Raw genomic sequence first — 17238 nt, 5'->3', positions numbered from 1 at the left:
AGGCAATTGTTGAGGCTAGCCCTCCTGGATGGCAGGCAGCCCCAGGTTCGGCGAGAGCGTAGGGGTGGCGGGCGTTGGGGGAGGGGATGCACTGGGAAGCACAGCTTTCAGCTAGCTAGCGGGCCTGTAAGCTTGCTGTGGTGTGGGGGGTATTCTATGTGGACCCACCCCTTCTTCTCTCCCCTCCCCAGCACGGGCGCAGACCAGGCTCTTCTCCCAGGTTCCCTCTGAGGCGGCTTTCCACTTCCCCGCCCCTAGAGTATTGCTCCCTTCCTCTGCGACAGCTTTGTTTTCTAGTCTCCCAGGCAGTCTCTGCCCTGTCAAATGGTTTCTAGACCTCCCAAGCCGTTTCTGCTCCGCACCGCCCCCCAGCCCGTTCTCGGAGACTAACCTTCAGAGGCGAGGTCTCGGTGCCCAGCCCCCACCCAGGTGTCTCAATTTTTGGTGACTGTGCCTGTAGTTCAGATGGTCCGTTCAGTTCTTGATCAGCTTTTCCGTACTCCAACTTACTGCTACACTCTTCTCTGCATCTGGAGATTCCTCCGATTTGTTTGATCTTTCCCTTGTGTAGGTGACTTTCCAGGGTGCGAGATCCCTTTCTCCTCCACAGTTCCCTTTCAGGAGCGCCCGTCCCGCTCGGATTCACCTTCTCTCACTCTCCTCTTTTCTCCCGTTCTGCCCAGTAATGTCACGAACTTCTTGCCGTTATTGGAGTTTATGTTCCTCTGCCAGCGATTGGTTGCTGTTCTGTGCAAGTCATTTATTCTGTAGATGTGCTTTTTTTGTTGTGTTTGTGGGAGAGGGCGAGCGTGTCCCCCTACTCCTCCGCCATCTTGTCTTCTCTCCAAATTTCAGTTTTTATTTAAACTATCCAGTGGAAATATTTCAAAAGAAGTCTTTCTAAATTAAATGTTTTAATCTTCCTTTTTAAAAGATGGATTTTTTTTTTTACCCAGTATACTCTCCTAAAACTGAATTGATTTTTATATAACGATGAAAATGAATAGGCACGATAGCCTGAAACACATCTAAGGGTGTTTACCTCCACTTCGCCCACCAGCGACTGTGTTTCGAAAGCCCTTTTAGCTGCTCTTTGTTTTTTTCTCTTTCTTCCCTCTTTTCAGAGCAGCTCCTTCTCTCCTCTGCTCCTCAGTGGCTCAATCCAACATGTTACACAGCGACTGCATTTCTGCTTTAAACAGCAACGAACTCCAAAGTTATAGAGTTGGGTCCATGAAAGGCTGGAGTCAGTTCTAGATGAACTTCTGCAAGATCCTTTTTGATCATTGGTGAGAGTTTTAGTGGGCATGGTCAAGCTGGCATCATTCTAGAATTCTTGGAGTTCTCCACAGCATCCTTTTTAATTCTCAGTTTTATGAAAATCACTTGGGATTAGATGATAAGAAAGCCTTCAGCAAGCTTTAATATCTCCAGGCTATTCCCCTACCATCAGAGCCCAGTTCTGGGGAGAAGGTTTGCTGTTTATTTCTTCCCAAATATGTAAGCCGTGAAGCAATGAAAATCCTTGCCCTAGTATGAGGCCAGACAACGCTTGCTTTGTACTTCTTGCAAAACATCCATACTCATGATCTACAATGCACACTTGTTCTCTCATCTTCTTGCTGAATTTCTATTCCATTACTACATGAACCCTCAGTGATTTAGAATACTCTTAGGAAGTGGTTTTGTTTTCAAACTCACATTCTCCAAACAGTCGGGTACGCAAGGATTTCTCACTGCCCTGTGGTGGTATTCCAGCACTTCCCTGACCTTCAGTGAGAAGGGGGCACCTGCTGGTCTCCTAGCTGATGGCTGTGGGAAGAGAGAGAGTGAATAAACTGCAAAATAACAAAAAGGTCACTAAAATTAAAGTATTTCAATTCAATTGGAGCCCTATCTTTCCCACTGAAACATGTTTCTTATTTGTTGTTGTTGTCGTTCTGTTTGTTTTATTGCCTCATATCCATGCTCTCACCTGAACTGCAATTGATACTAAAATGATATTCCAGAGTGAGTAGATGACAATACTAACATGTCCACGTTAGATAAGCATGACATGGAAAATACAGGATTCTGGAGTTCCTGTCGTGGCACAGCAGAAACAAATCTGACTAGGAACCATGAGGTTGCTGGTTTGATCCCTGGCCTCAGTTGGTGGGTTAAGGATCTGGCATTGGTGTGAGCTGTGGTGGAGGTTGAAGATGTGGCTAGGATCCTGCATTGCTATGGCTGTGGTGTAGGCTGGCGGCTACAGCCCCAATTAGACCCCTAGCCTGGGAACTTCCATATGCCTTGAATGTGCCCCGAAAAGGCAAAAAAAAAAAAAAAGAAAAGAAAAGGAAATACAGGCATCTCACGTATTTTCTAATGGGTGACTGGGAGTTATCATATGACCCCATCCTTTTGTCTTTTGAGGAAACACTAGGAAGTTGACTGATCTTTAAAATTTCAAAAACAGGGAGTTCCCATTGTGGCTCAGGGGGTCTAGTCACTATGAGGATGCAGGTTCTATCCCTGACCTTGCTCAGTGGGTTAAGGAGCCAGCATTGCGCCACCACACTGCAATTATGTTGCACATTCTGCTCCCATCTAGCATTGCTGTGGTTGTAGTGTAGAACTGTAGCAGCAGCTCCAATTCAACCCCTAGCCCGGGAACTTCCATATGCTGCAGGTGCAGCCCTAAAAACAAAAAAGAGAAATTTTAATTTAAAAAACAAACAAACAAACAAAAAACAGGAATTCCCATCATGGCTCAGTGGAAATTAATCTGACTAGTATCCATGAGGACACAGGTTCAATCCCTAGCCTTACTCAGTGGATTAAGGATCCAGAATTGCCCTTGACTAGTATCCATGAAGACACAGGTTCAATCCCTAGCCTTACTCAGTGGATTAAGGATCCAGAATTGCCTTGAGCTGTGGTGTAGGTCACAGACACGACTCAAATCCAAAGTTGCTGTGGCGTAAACGCAGCCCTAGCCTGGGCACCTCCATATGGTATGGGTGCAGCCCTAAAAAGACCAAAAAAAAAAAAAAAAAAAAACAGCTGTGTCGTCACCTGAGGTCAGTATTAGAGAATTGATTAAATAATCTTCTCTGGGCAGGAGATCTTTTATGAAGCACACAAGCACACACACACATACATGCACACACAGCTTTCCCTCCAGGCAGACTGGACCTGCACCAGCAGCCCTGTGTTCTGGAACATGTTCTGAGCAGGCGCCAAGTGCCCAGGTCACGTATTTACTCAGCTCGCAGGAGTGCCCACATTGCGCCAGTTCTGTTCAGTTGTGCCAAGACAGAAAACCCTGCTCTCAGCATAGAGTACCCAGCAAGGAGAATAGGGAGGCATGAATAATTTACAGTATTCTGTAATTAATTTGAAAGGCATGATCGGTGGTGGTCGTATGGGGATGGAGAACTTTCTGGAACAGGAAAGGTAGCTCAGAGGGAGCAGGCCACCACATTTGGTCTTTACTTATGAGACATCACAGCAAAAGATTGTTTTCACAATAGCTATAAACACATAGCAAAGTGACTGTCTTTTCTCTTGTTCTCCATGCCTCACATAACCTGGGCTGATCAACGCCTGGTGGTACTGGTTAGAGAAGAATAGGAAACTGGAAGGAGGGGACTGGTGAGGGGTTAATTCTCTTCTGGAGTGATATCTTCCAGCCTTGGGCTGATGGATTTTGACAGGCTGGCCAGGCAGAACTGCCCTTGCAAGGTGCAGAGCATGAGACAGTATAAAATGTGGGGAAAGGAGCAAAAAGGTCGGGCAGCCAATCCCTTATTTTCCACACCATTCTCTCTGGTGGGGAGTGAGTGATGGGCAGAGATGTGCAGGCTATTCTCCCCTAGGAAGAGAAAGAAGAAACAGGAAGCTGAGGAGAGGTTCTCAGAGGGAGGATGGTGGGGCTTCCTCATGAGACCCTCCCTCCAGGATCTCAGGACACTCCCTAAACACAGAGACACCCACAGCCCAGGAGTGATTCATCCTTCTGCATACTCTTTTAAGGGAAATATAATGAGAGTCATGAATTAAAAAGGACAAATAATCAATTCAAATAGTAAAGGAAAGAACTATGAGTCAGAACATCAGATTTTAAGTCTAGATCTGAAACTTAATCCCTCTGAGCTTTGCCACAGTTTCTTCAGCTGTAAAATGAGAAGTCTGGATGGGATTACCTTTTAAATTTCTTCCAACTTAAAATTCTGTGATTTCACCAAAAGGAAACTGAGGAATCCACAGGAAGGATGGAAGGAAGGAAGGAGAAAGAGAGGGATGGAAGGAAGAAAAGAGGGAGAAGGAGAGAGGGGGAGGAAAGATGGAAGGGAGAGAAGGAGGAAGAAAGGATGGGAGGAAGGAAGGGAGGAAGAGAAGGAGGGAGGGAGGGAGGAAGAGAGAGAGGGAAAGAGTGAGGAAGCATGGCAGCAAGGGAGAAGGAGAGAGGGAGAGAAAAGAAGAAAGGGAGGAATGAGGGGAGGGAGGAAGAAAGGAAGGAGGGAAGAAAGGAAAGAAGGGAGGGAGGAAGAGATAGAGGGAAAGAGGGAGGGAGGAAGGAAGGGAGAAGGAGAGAGCAAGAGGAAGGAAGAAAGAGAAGAAAGAAGGAAGGAGGGAGGGAGGAAGGAAAGAAAGGGAAAGAAAGAGGGAGAGAGGAAGAAAGAAGGGAGGGAAGGGGCTCACATTCAAATGAATTTTAAATGTTCAGAAGAAAAAGGAAGACACATGTAGAGAATCCCTCACAAGGGCAGTACTTAGGTTGTACAGGACAGGCCACTGAGGAACAGAGTCCAAGGTCAAGTCCTGAAGAGTGATGTGTGTGCTTTCTCAACCTTATAACCCTTAAAGAAAACCATGATGGGAAAAACCAAACACTGTCTCTTCCCATTCAAAAAAGAAAGCCGCAGAGAAGCACCAATAAAGGAAGGCAGGGAAGAGGAAAGGAGAGAAGGAAGGGAGGCGGAAGATGTGGAGGAAAGAAGCAAAGAGAGGAAAGGGAAGTGTGAGAGTGGCTGAGTGTCCAAGGCATCCTGGGAGGTGAGCAGAAGCTGGACTGTCCAGGCCACTCTTTTCTCCTATAAGTTGTTAAGCAGGTCATTAAAAGCTTAAAAAATAAAAATAAAAAAATTTAAAAAGTCAAGCAAATTCTAGTGGTTCTTTAAAAAAAAATTCAACAAACTTTATTATATTTTTAGGTGTACAATAATAATCATCATCATAACCCAATTTTACAGTACATCCATCCCCAACCCCAAACCCACCCACCCCCAACCTGTCTCCTTTGGTAACCATAAGTTTTTTCAAAGTCTGTGAGTCAGTATCTGTTCTGCAAAGTTCACTGTACCCTTTTTTTTTAGATTCCACATATAAATGATAGCATAAGATGTGTCTCACTGTCTAACTTCACCTAGCATGATTATTTCTAGGTTCATCCATGGTGCTGAAAATGCCATTATTTCATTCCTTTTTATGATTGAGTAATATTCCATTGTATATACAAACCACATCTTCTTTATCCACTCCTTTGTTGGTGGACATTTAGGCTGCTTACATGTCTTGGCTATTGCATATAGTGTTGCAATGAACATTGGAATACATATATCTTCTAGAGTCATGGTATTCTCTGAATAGATGCTCAGGAGTGGGATTGCTGGATCAAATGGTAATCCTACTGTTAGTATTTTGAGGAATCTCCACAATGTTTTCCATAATGGTTGCACCAATTTACATTTCCATCAACAGTGTAAGAGGGTTCCTTTTCTCCACACCTTCTCCAACATTTATTGTTTGTAGACTCTTTGATGACTGCCATTCTGGCTGGTGCAAGGTGATACCTCATAGTCATTTTGATTTGCATTTCTCTAATATTTACTGATGTTGAACATCTTCTCATGTGTTTTTTGGCCATCTGTATGTCTTCATTGGAGAACTGTCTGTTTAGATCTGCCCATTTTTTGATGGAGTTCAAGTGGTTCTTGACAGTGAGCTGCTCTGCAGCCCAGGGACATATGTAAGACTTCTCACCCTAAAAAAAGAGGCTGGACTGAAAGCCATCTTCTCCATGGCACAGCCAAGAAAACCAGTGTAGACTGAAGGGCTAAGCAGAGCAACTTAATTGAGTCTAAGGAAGATATTCTGTTTTCTTTAAGGCTAGTGTTTCTGTAGGTGGGGAGCTAGTTTAATGCAAAAGTTGCTATTCTGATGAAGTATTTCTATGAAAAAACAAACCAACAAATTTTCGAGCTAGATCTTTTCTGCCTCTAGGACATGCCTTATCTCTTAAGAGAATGGAAGCCTCCTACTGGACTCTACATATATCAGACAGATCATAGATAAAGGCTAGCCCTGTCTGAAGGACCACACTGAGCTGGCCCAGGGACATCCAGTTCTGATTCACTATTCCCACTTTCATTCATTAGGTCATCAGATATTTACTGAGCATCTACTCTGTGCCAGTCACTGTCCCTGGTGCTGAGATTATAGGGTTGAACAAGCAAAGTCCTCTGATGTCATAGAATGTTCATGCTTGTCCGGGAGGGATGGCCCTGGGAAATGTGTAAATGAATTAGTTGAAATATTTTGAAATAGACTTAAAAACAGAATGGGAGATAATTTTAGTAACTTTGGGCAGGGTTAATATAATTCCAACCATTAAAATACAATTGAAAGGCAGCACATGAAACTTTTTAGGTAAAAATTTCCTCAGTTCCATAGCCACTTCTTTGTTCCATTAGCAGAACAATTTAATAAAGAGACAGTGATAAACAAATTCACAGACTTCGAAAACAAACTTATAGTTACCTAAGGGGACAGGTAGGGGAGTAATGGACTGGAGGTTTGGGATTGGCATATGCACACTGAGGTATATGGAATGACTGGCCAATGAACACCTGCTTTATAGCACAGGGAAATCTACACAATATTCTGTGATAAATGATATGGGAAAAGAATTTGAAAAAGAATGGATGTGTGTATATGTGTGACTGAATCACTTTTTTGTACAGCAGAAATTATCACAACATTGTCAATCAACTATGTGTTGATAAAACTTTAAAAAACAAACAAAAAAGAAAATTGAAGGTGAAAAGATTGTTGGGGGGAGTGAGGAACCAAGGTGGGAAAGTACACAAAGATAACACTGTCCAAGGCAGCTGAGAATAACTACCCCATGTCTGTGGAGGGCTGCTCAGCCCTACAGAGAATTCACTTTCTGTCAGGAGCAGGCAGGTAAGATAAAAAAATGAAGCAGCCTGGTTTTATGAGGGTAAATGGCTGACAGCATGGTCCAAGGATGTGATAAGGACTGGCGGAGACTGCAGCGTTCTAGGGTAGATATACCTCCTTTCCACGCAGTGGTGGCTACTCAGCTCTAGTTGTAGCAAATTCACTCCTTCTTAAAATGAAGCCAAAGTTCTAGATTTAGTTTAATCTCTTCTGATTTTTTAAAATAATAGTCACCCTGCCTGTCTATAATCTGTTTCTAGGGAGAGACTTGTGGTTGCCAGGGAGTAGAGGGGAGGGAGTGGGATGGATGGGAAGTTTGGAGTTAGTAGATGCAAACTATTACATTTATAATGGATAGCATTGAAGTCCAATCTCTTGAGAAAGAGCATGAGGGAAGATAGTATGAGAAAAAGAATGTGTGTGTATATATATATATAGCACACATACATACACACACATACATACATGCATACATATGTGTATTTATGACTGGGTCACTATGCTGTACAGCAGAAATTGACACAACACTGTAAATCAACTCTAATAAAAAATAAAATAAAATAGAAAAAAATAGTCACTAACTAAACTCAAAAGCTATTCAGGCAAAGCAAAATAGATCTGAATCTGAAAGGATAGATTCAGCACACAGACCAAGAGACTTTGACCTCTGCTGCGTAGAAACAACCATCTCTTTTTGCAACTACATGCCAATGGACCAGAGTGCTATGCAATGAAAGGAACATCAGCTGTGTGCGTGGAACAGCAGTCATCAGCCCCCAGCATAGCCTCTCTGCGGCTTTAGGTGAGCCCTGTGGCCTGAGATGGGACCTAGGGGAAAAGGAGCAAGGTAGAAGGGTGGTAGTCATATATACTTTGCCAGCTTTTCAAGTTGTATCAAGGAGTAAAATGATGCCAGTAGCAATGCTTTGTCAGCAACAAAGTTACACAAAGTGTGGTGTTATTTTCCCCAGCTCTGCATCATTTCCATTTTCCGCTCTTACTAAATCAGTATGTGGCATTGGATCCACTAAGGCCAATTCTCAAAACTACTTCTAAGTACTGGATGGTTCCATGGGCACAGACACACACACCAATTAACTTGTAATTCAGTGATCTAGGGTGTATCATCTTTCATGAAGAGTTATGTTAGTTCCAGTTTGCAACGTACTTTATAGATCAAGAATTTGCTGAGGGAGTTCCTGTTGTGCTGCAGCATAAACAAATCTGACTAGTATCTGTGAGGATGCAGGTTCGATCAGTGGGTTGGGATGGGGATCAGGTGTTGCTGTGAGCTATGGTGTACATCACAGACGTGGCTTGGATCTGGTGTTGCTGTGGCTGTGGTGTAGGCCAGCAGCTGCAGCTCTGATTCCACCCCTGGCCTGGGAACTTCCATATGCTGTGGGTGCAGCTCTAAAAAAGTTAAAAAAAAAAATAGAATTTGCTGAGAAGTTAATAATGGGAGCAAGGTTAAGAGAGAAAAGCTGCACACTTTTCAGGAGTTCATAAAAAAATGTTAAAGAAAATAATTTCTGTTGCCTGGCATATCTGATCAAAGTTTATTTGGTATTTCCTTTCTAAAAGGTGGCAGTAAGTGTCTGGGCAGTTATTTGCAGACGAACACCTGACATGGTTATTAATCATTTTTATAGATGCATTGAAATATTTCTCTTAAAGCCTTCTTATATACTGTGATCTGATGGTGCGGTTGTTTTTATTTTCTCTGCCTGTGAATGTGAATCTGACTGGGTAATGATTAAATTTGAGCTCTGGAATCAGCCTGCCAGCGTTTGCACCTTGAAAGGAGTCACTGCAGCTTTGGCGCTTTGGGCAAGTTACTGAATTTTTCCATGCCTGTATCTCCTGGTGTGTGAAATGGAGATAATAAAAGTGTACCCCCTTCTACGGCTGGTGGGGGGCCTGAATGAGATAATACACATAAAGCCCTTAGCACCGGATCTGGAACATGATGAGCATAAGTATTAACGATTAGTATATGTCAGTTTTGAATGACTTAAATTTAACTTCTCAGTATTTTTTTATGGTCTTAAACTTTCTAGGTTGGAAAGTATTTTGAAGTTGTAACCAGTTTCCAAGGTAATTTTTTTTTCTTTTCTATTCAAGATTTTTTTTATTAAAGTATAGTTGATTTACAATGTTTCTTCAAGTTCTGTTGTACAGCAAATTGACCCAGTCACGCACAGTTCCCTGTGCTGTACAGTGGGAAGACACGCCTTCATTTTTTATGTCATTTTACTTAGAATTCAAAAATATCAAAGAGGTAAGAGGACATGGGGTAAACAGAGACACTGCAGGGTGACACAGGACTGCCCCCTGATCGGATGGTGGCCGCCCCCAGGGTCAGCAGAGCCAAGGCTAGAGCCACATAGCTCAGGGTGTTGGAAGGTGGGTGCAGACTTTGACCCTCAGCCCAATGAGCTAGTACCTGTGGTTTGGTTCAAGAATCATGGTGCCAAATAGAAGAAACAGCAATGGAAAAACTCAGCGACAGGCGTCACTGAGAGCTTCAAGCCAGACCACCCCTGCTGCAGACACTTGTCCTAGGGGGCTTGGAATTCAGAGGCTTTTTCTCTGAGTCTTGTGGCACTAAGCAGCCATGAGCAGCAGACCTCATGATGCTCAAGAAAGGTGGCTGGAAGTCTCTTGCCTTCCTTGGACCATTGTTCCTTGTGACATCCATACACCAGGTTGTGCAACTGGGTACTTTACCTGGAAGAGGCTCCCAACAGCCTGATAGTCTCTTCCTCCAGCTGCTCTGGCCAGAGAGGGAATGGTTGGCACTGCTCTTCTGACTCAGACACATAGGTTTTAAGGGAGATCTGTGTCCAAGGCCTCGTGTTACAGCACTGCAGACACCTTTAATGGGTGGACTTGAGGCAAAAGAGCCCCGGCTATAGTTCCCGTTGTGGCTCAGCAGAAATGAATCTGATTGGTATCCATGAGGATGTGGGTTCAATCCCTGGCTTTGCTCAGTGGGTTGGAGATTCAGTGTTGCTGTGAGCTGTAGTGTAGGTCATAGACATGGCTAGGATCTCACATTGTTGTGGCTGTGGTGGAGGCCAGCAGCCGTAGCTCCAATTAGACCCCTAGCCTGGGAACTTCCATATGCTGCAGGTGGGGCCCTAAAAAAAAAAAAAAGAAAGAGAGAGACCCAGCTCAGGGATTAATCTGTTTCTGTAAGAAAAATAACCCCCCACCTTTTCTCATAGCCCACATTTCCCATCTTCCCTTTGGGGGCATCTCCTTGTTCCAATTTCTGAATCACAGGGAGTTAGCAGTTGACTTGGAGAAAATAGCAAAAATTAAGCTCTCAACTTAAACTCTCTTGAGTTTAGCTCAAAGAGACAATCCATCTGGACAGTATGGATACTCCTTAAAAAACTAAAAATAGAGCTACTCTTGATCCAACAATCCCACCCTGGGCATATATCCAGAGAAAACCATAATTTGAAAAAAAAAATATATATATATATGAACTGCTTTGCTATACACCTGAAACTAATGCAACATTTCACATCAACTACACTTTGGAGTTCCCATTGTGGCTCAGTGGAAACGAATCTGACTAGGAACCATGAGGATACGGGTTCAGTCCCTAGCCTTGCTCAGTGGGTTAAGGATCCGGCATTGCCGTTTGCTGTAGTGTAGATCTCAGACGTGGCTCAGATCTGGCTTTGCTGTGGCTGTGGTATAAGCCAGCGGCTGTAGCTCCGATTAGACCCCTAGCCTGGGACCCTCCATATGCCGTGAGTGCAGCCCTAAAAAAGACGAAAGACAAATCAATCAATCAATCAATCAATCAACTACACTTTAATAAAAAAATAAAAAGAAACAGTCAAGCCAAAGTCATGACAACTTAAGAATTCCTTCCCCTTGTGGCCATCATTTATCTCATTCACGAAGCATTGTGATGTTTGTGGAAACTGGAGGGTGTCAGCCCTTATAATTTATACAATGCCAGTGTAATTCGAACAAGTCCAGTGGGAAAAGAAAGAATGACTTTTCAGGTATTTTTTAAGAAGCTGCCATAACCCTGCAATCAGACCTTGACAAAGGAAGATTAATTGGTTAAGTTGTATATTTATGTTTTTAGGCACCCATCACTTAACAAAAAGTAAAAAGAAAACCTTTAGAAATCAAGTAACTAATAAAAAACATTCAATGAAAGACTTGAAATTTGAACAAATATTCCAGAAACTAAAATAAAAAGAACAAAGAAGTAAAACAAGTCATAGTAAAAGGAGCCTAGAATTAGATTAAGGAAATGTGTAGATACTGAGAATAGACAAAAGTGCAGAGGAGCTTATCAAAGAAATAATGCGAGAGTGCTTCAGAAAAATGAAAGGGACAATTATCCAGCACAAAGGAATAAAGACTTAGATAAATGTTTGCTACTGTAGGAACTTAGAAGACCAAGAATAAATAAAAATAAAAACTAAATTCTGGAGGCTTTCAATGGGCTGCTGATGAATTCCATTGTCAGGAGAATTATGGTGACTTTCTCCACAGTACATGCTGAAGAGATGGTGCAATAAGGATGGGAATATTATGGAGTTCTCATTGTGGCTCAGTAGTTAAGGACCTGATGTCGTCTCTGAGGATGTGGGTTCAATCCCTGGCCTCACTCAGTGGGTTAATGATCTTGCATTGCCACAGTCTGAGGCATAGGTGGCAGATGCGGCACAGATCTGGTGTTGCTGTGGCTGTGTTATAGGCATGCAGGTGCAGGTCCAATTCTACCCCTAGCCCATGAACTTCCATAGGCCACAGGTGCAGCCCTGAAAAGAAAAAAATAATAATAAAATAAAATAAAATGAGGGGCTTTCTTCAAAGTGACCACAGAGATAAACATATTTCCCCCAAATAGTTGCCTCTGATTTGGACCCGGGTGGGTCAGAGTAAGGAGACCAAAGGACAGGTGGCCTACCTACCAGAAGAAAGATGAGTGTTATCCTCCTGGGGGAAATTCCTGTTCCCTGTGGTCCTATGAGTGTTTGTATCAAAGCCGTGCTGGATAGTGTGTTGGTTGGTTAGGTTAAAAGACTTGGCTAAGAACACAAATTACCGCCTACTATTCGTATTCTCTGTATTCTTGATTGAGAAGTCCTGATATTTAGGACTGAGTCCGATGCTGTCTAGGATATGGTTGGGAAGTGCAGGGCAGTAGCACTGACCATTTGTGGATAAGCAATGAGGTCCTACTATGCAGCAGGGGGAACTATATCCAGTCTCTTGGGACAGAACATGATGGAAGATAATATAAGAAAAAGAATGTGTATATAGGTATGATTAGGTCACTGTGCCATACAGCAGAAATTGACACAACACTGTAAATCAACTAAACCCTTATAAAAAATTTTGATTACTTAAAAAAATTTTAAAAATAGGAAATACTTTGTAATAAGCAAAATATATACAAAAATACAAAATACAACAATTTAAAAAAAAAGAAAGAGAGAGAGATGCTCACCAGGACTACTCTACTCACTTGGCATCCTGCCAAACAGCATGCCTATTTTTCCACGAGGGATCATCTAGCAGTGAGTCACTGCTGATGCTAGTCCCATTCACATGTCACTTCTAAAGATGCATCTAAAAACCAGTGTTTGCATTCATCCTTCGGCACTGAGTAGATGACGTATAGGTTTGCCACCAAGAGACATAAAGCCTCCTTAATAGCACTGTCCTTTAATGTAGGTGGTGGGTCCACCTGTTAGGTGTCCTGCCTGTTATGCTGGGGTGGGAAGGAAGAGATGCCACTTGGAACAAATTGCCTTTGTTCTTAGCCTTCATGTTCTGTGGCACCCTGAGAGGTGATCTTGGCCCCACTGGTGGGCACTGCCCATGTCTGCCCATTGGTACCCTCTGAACTCATAGAAGTTTGGTCTAGAGAGTCAACCTTGTTACTACAGAGGCTATCTTTCCTCTCCCAAGATGTGTCCCCCTGGTCCTAAAGCCAGGAGATACACACAGGAAGGGCAACCAGCCACTTGGTACAACCTCTTCACGCATGGCCCATCTCCAATAATAGCAGTGAATGCACACTGCAGTTTGGCCGGAGAAAAGCATAGCTCTGCTTACCTTTAAAATAAACTTTGTTGAGGATTTCCTGTTGTGTCTCAGCAGGTTAAGAACATGACATAATGACCATGAGGAGGCATTTCGATCCCTGGCCTTGCTCAGTGGGTTAAGGATCCAGCGCTGCTGTGAGCTGTGATGTAGGTCGCAGATGTGGCTCAGATCCCCACGTTGCTGTGGCTGTGGTGTAGGCTGGCAGCCGCAGCTTGGATTCAACTTCTAGCTTGGGAACTTCCATATGCCATATGTGCAGCCCTAAAAAGAAAAAGAAGAGAGAGAAAAAAAAAAAAAACCTTTATGAAAGGAAACCCCAAGCTCCTCATTCTAAACGGCTCTATGGCAATTTTAGAAGCAGAGTATCAAAATTGTGACCTTAGAGCAGAGCCACAAAGGCGCACTTGCTGTGGGAAGGAAACAGGCTTGTTTTCAGAACAGGCTTTATCCTTGAGGCTTGATGCTTTGTAGACACATCTCTCCTCAGCCCCAAGACCACTGGACTGAAGGGCACACATGGTAACAGGCTTTGTTTCCTCTTCCACTGATAACCAGCTCTGTCGCCATACTCCTGATTGCACTTATGTAAGAACGTGTGTTATGAACAAGGGATGTTTCCTGCAGAGAATCTCTGTGGGAGAGAAACTGCTGGGGAAATGAACAGAATCAAGGCAGGACCCACTTCCTTAGCAGAACCCACTTTCAGAGACCACGCAGGGGCTTCTGGAGCCACGTTGAAGTGCTGATGTGTGGGGGAGAGCAGGAGACGCTTTCAGAAGAACCCTGTTCTTTCTGTTTTCCTCCCACTTCTACCAGCTGTCTTGTCCACATAGATTTTTCATCTGTTTCAACAAGGCTCATGATAAGAACTGAGAACTAATATTTCATAGGTCAGGTAACACTATCTTGCAGTGGGATTAGTTTTCTCTTAACCTAATTTGGTGGATAGTTTGCAATCTTGACATACCAGCAGGTCCTGCGTCGCCATGGATTTCTTGATGCAACTAGCCCATGTTGTCAAGGCAACCCACTTCACTGCATTCTCCCTTCTAGAAAACCATTTCCAACATTGCAAACCCTAAATCACAATCATTTCTCGTAAAACACAGGGTCAAAAACTCCCTTGCATGCACAAAGCTATTACTTTTTTATAAGATATCATGTCATTACAGTGAAGGAATATGACTTGAGAGATAATGTGTATCTTAAGGCATTAAGTTAAAATAATCCCCTAGCATTTGTGTACTATTTCTGAATTTCCAGGAGACATGAGGTTGTTTACTACAGGCAGTTACATTTCTGGAGCTGTAGTAACAATGTCGGCAGATTTTAACTAATTTCTATGCAAATTGATTGCAATCAACGTCTTTTTCATGGTTTGTGAAATTAAATCATGTAAAAAACAAAGTATTTTCTGGCTTTAGTATCACCCACCTGTTGTATATTTCCCCCCTTTTTAAGAGGCAGTGCCCACAGAGTTTCCACTGTGGCTCAGTAGGTTAAGAATCTGATATTGTTTCCGTGAAGATGAGGGTTTGATTCCAGTGTTGCTGCAAGCTGTGGCATAAATGCCAGATGTGGCTGGGATCTGGCATTGCTGAGGATGTGGCATAGGATTTGACCCCTAGCCTGAGAACTTCCATATGCTGCCCTGAAAAGAAAAAAAAAAAATGCAAGGCCCAGTTTTGAGAGTTCCTTCCATGTAATTGGCATAACTGCACAATTCCCTGAGAAGCCACTACAGCATGGGAGAAAGGCCCCCAGACATCTGGGCTCCCCAGTGGGTGGTTTAAAGGAAAATCTCAGGAAAGGATGGTAGGGACTGTTTTGCCCTTCTCGCTCATGATTAATAAGAAAAGTTGAGTTAGGTTAAGATTCTTACCAAGGTTTAAAAATTTGAAGACTTTATGTTGGAACCTAACCTTGGCAATACAACTCACAGGTTATTTATGTTAGATATTTAGAATTAATTCTTAGTCACCATCCAGTACTATTGGTCTGGGTTTCCAGTTCATTTTTTTAAATATTTAAAAGACTTCCCACTCCTTACATTTTTGCTCAAAAGCTGACCACATCAAAGATAACTATGGGAGTTCCCATTTTGGCTCAGCAGTAACAAACCCAACTAGTAGCCATGAGGATGCGGTTCAATCCCTGGCTTCACTCAGTGGGTTAAGGAACTGGCATTGTCATGAGCTATGGTATAGGTGGCAGACAGGGCTCAGATCCTGTGTTACTGTGGCTGTGGCGTTGCTGGCAGCTGCAGCTCCAATTCGACCCTGAGTCTGGGAACTTCCATGTGCTTTAGGTGCGGCCCTAAAAAAAGCAAAAAAAAAAAGGCAGCCACGTTGCCTTTCACAATTCACAAATCTTTTGAGACACAAATATGGCTGCGAATGAAGTTTCTGCATGGGTCATATTGGCTCAGAGCATTTCACATTGCATGTTTATTTGATAAGTCACACATCAGCTCCTTTTAGCTGCCACTCTTATTCCAGTAAGTTAGAGTTTTATCCATATAAAATAGTACAAATGATCATACCCACTATGGGAGCACTGGCCCTATTTTCTTTCTGTTACTGTGATTTGATAGATCAGGCATTCATAGGTCATTTGGTCTGCAGAGGTTTTCCAGTTGCTCAGCTCAGCCATCTCCTGTTACAGCCTCAGGAATTATTAGCACTTCACCACCTCGCACAAAAGACCTGAGCCTGCTCATGGTCCTTACCCAAATACACTGCACAACCTCAGGTGAGTGGTTAAGGAGGTTGCAGTAAAAGAAAGCAAGTAAAATCATAAAGCAAACATAAGGAAGAATCGTACCGTGGTCCATTCCAGTGAGATGAGAAGAGCCATTTGCTTCCAGAACTGGAGGCTCCACTTGATTTTGATCACGGTTTAGCACAGTGGATTAAAGGATCCGGTGTTGCCACAGCTGAGCCATATGTCCAAGCTGCAGCTCAAATGCAATCCCTAGCCTAGGAGCTTCCATATGCCATGGGTTCAGCAAAAAAAAGAAAAATAAATAAAAAACGAAGTCAGAGTTCCCATCGTGGCTCAGTGGTTAATGAATCCAACTAGGAACCACGAGGTTTCAGGTTCTATCCTTGGCCTTGCTCAGTGGATTAAGGATCCCGCATTGCCGTGAGCTGTGGTGTAGATCACAGACATGGCTCGGATCCCATGTTGCTGTGGCTCTGGCATAGGCCAGCAGCTACAGCTCTGATTAGACCCCTAGCCTGGGAACCTCCATATGCCTCAGGTGTGGCCCTAAAACGACAAAAGGTAAATAAATAAATAAATAAATAAATAAATAGATAAGTTCTATAAAATAAAATCTGGTTTCCATATTGAAGGGAAAGGGTATGCAGAGAGAGAGAGAAGTTAAAAAGAAATGAAAAGATGGGAGTTCCCCAGTGCTCTAGTGGTTAAAGGATTCAGCATTGTTACTTCTGTGGCTTAGGTCAACTGCTGTGGCAAGGGTTCAGTCCCTGGCCAGGGAACTTCCACATGCCACAGGTGCAGCCAAAATAAATAAAAGTTAGTTAATTAAATGAAGAGATACAATCAAAGGGTAAAGGGTCAGGAGGAGTGATTAACTTGATGGAAGGACACTTTGTTCTCTTCAGTAAGAGGACAGAAAGTGAGAAGGGTTCGATGCAGTTATAAACATGTGCTTAGTCTGAAGACAAGGAGTTAAGGCAGTTCACCCTCTGGAGTATCAGAGTGTCTCCAAAGGAGAAATCATAGTGCGCAGAACCCAAATGACAGCACATGGGTCCACCCCCTTCGCAGGGGCTCTCAGGTCCTCACCCTCTCCGTTTCATCCTCAGCCCAGCTACCAGATAGCCCTGCTAACTCCACCCCCTAAACCCTGAAGTCCTTTCTAAGCCCTCCCTTGGAACTTTGCTGAAATTT

At 43.2% G+C, this 17238-nt stretch overlaps 1 protein-coding gene across 2 annotated transcripts in view; it reads left to right on the top strand.

Annotated features, from left to right (window-relative positions):
• MARCH1 (membrane associated ring-CH-type finger 1) overlaps nucleotides 1-17238 on the top strand; it is a 575522-nt gene that overhangs the window by 531107 nt on the left and 27177 nt on the right. The window contains exon 3 of one of the 2 annotated variants that reach the window (XM_021100587.1): nucleotides 9288-9324. The exons of the other annotated variant lie outside the window; for it this stretch is intronic. Coding sequence (XP_020956246.1) covers nucleotides 9288-9324 — 37 coding nt within the window. The remainder of the gene's footprint in view (nucleotides 1-9287; nucleotides 9325-17238) is intronic. 2 annotated transcript variants of the gene reach the window in all.

The sequence above is a fragment of the Sus scrofa genome, chromosome 8, assembly GCF_000003025.6.
Source record: "Sus scrofa isolate TJ Tabasco breed Duroc chromosome 8, Sscrofa11.1, whole genome shotgun sequence".
Classification (NCBI taxonomy): domain Eukaryota; kingdom Metazoa; phylum Chordata; class Mammalia; order Artiodactyla; family Suidae; genus Sus; species Sus scrofa.
The sequence above is the reverse complement of the archived record's forward strand: the minus strand, read 5'-3'. Positions and strand labels throughout refer to the sequence as shown.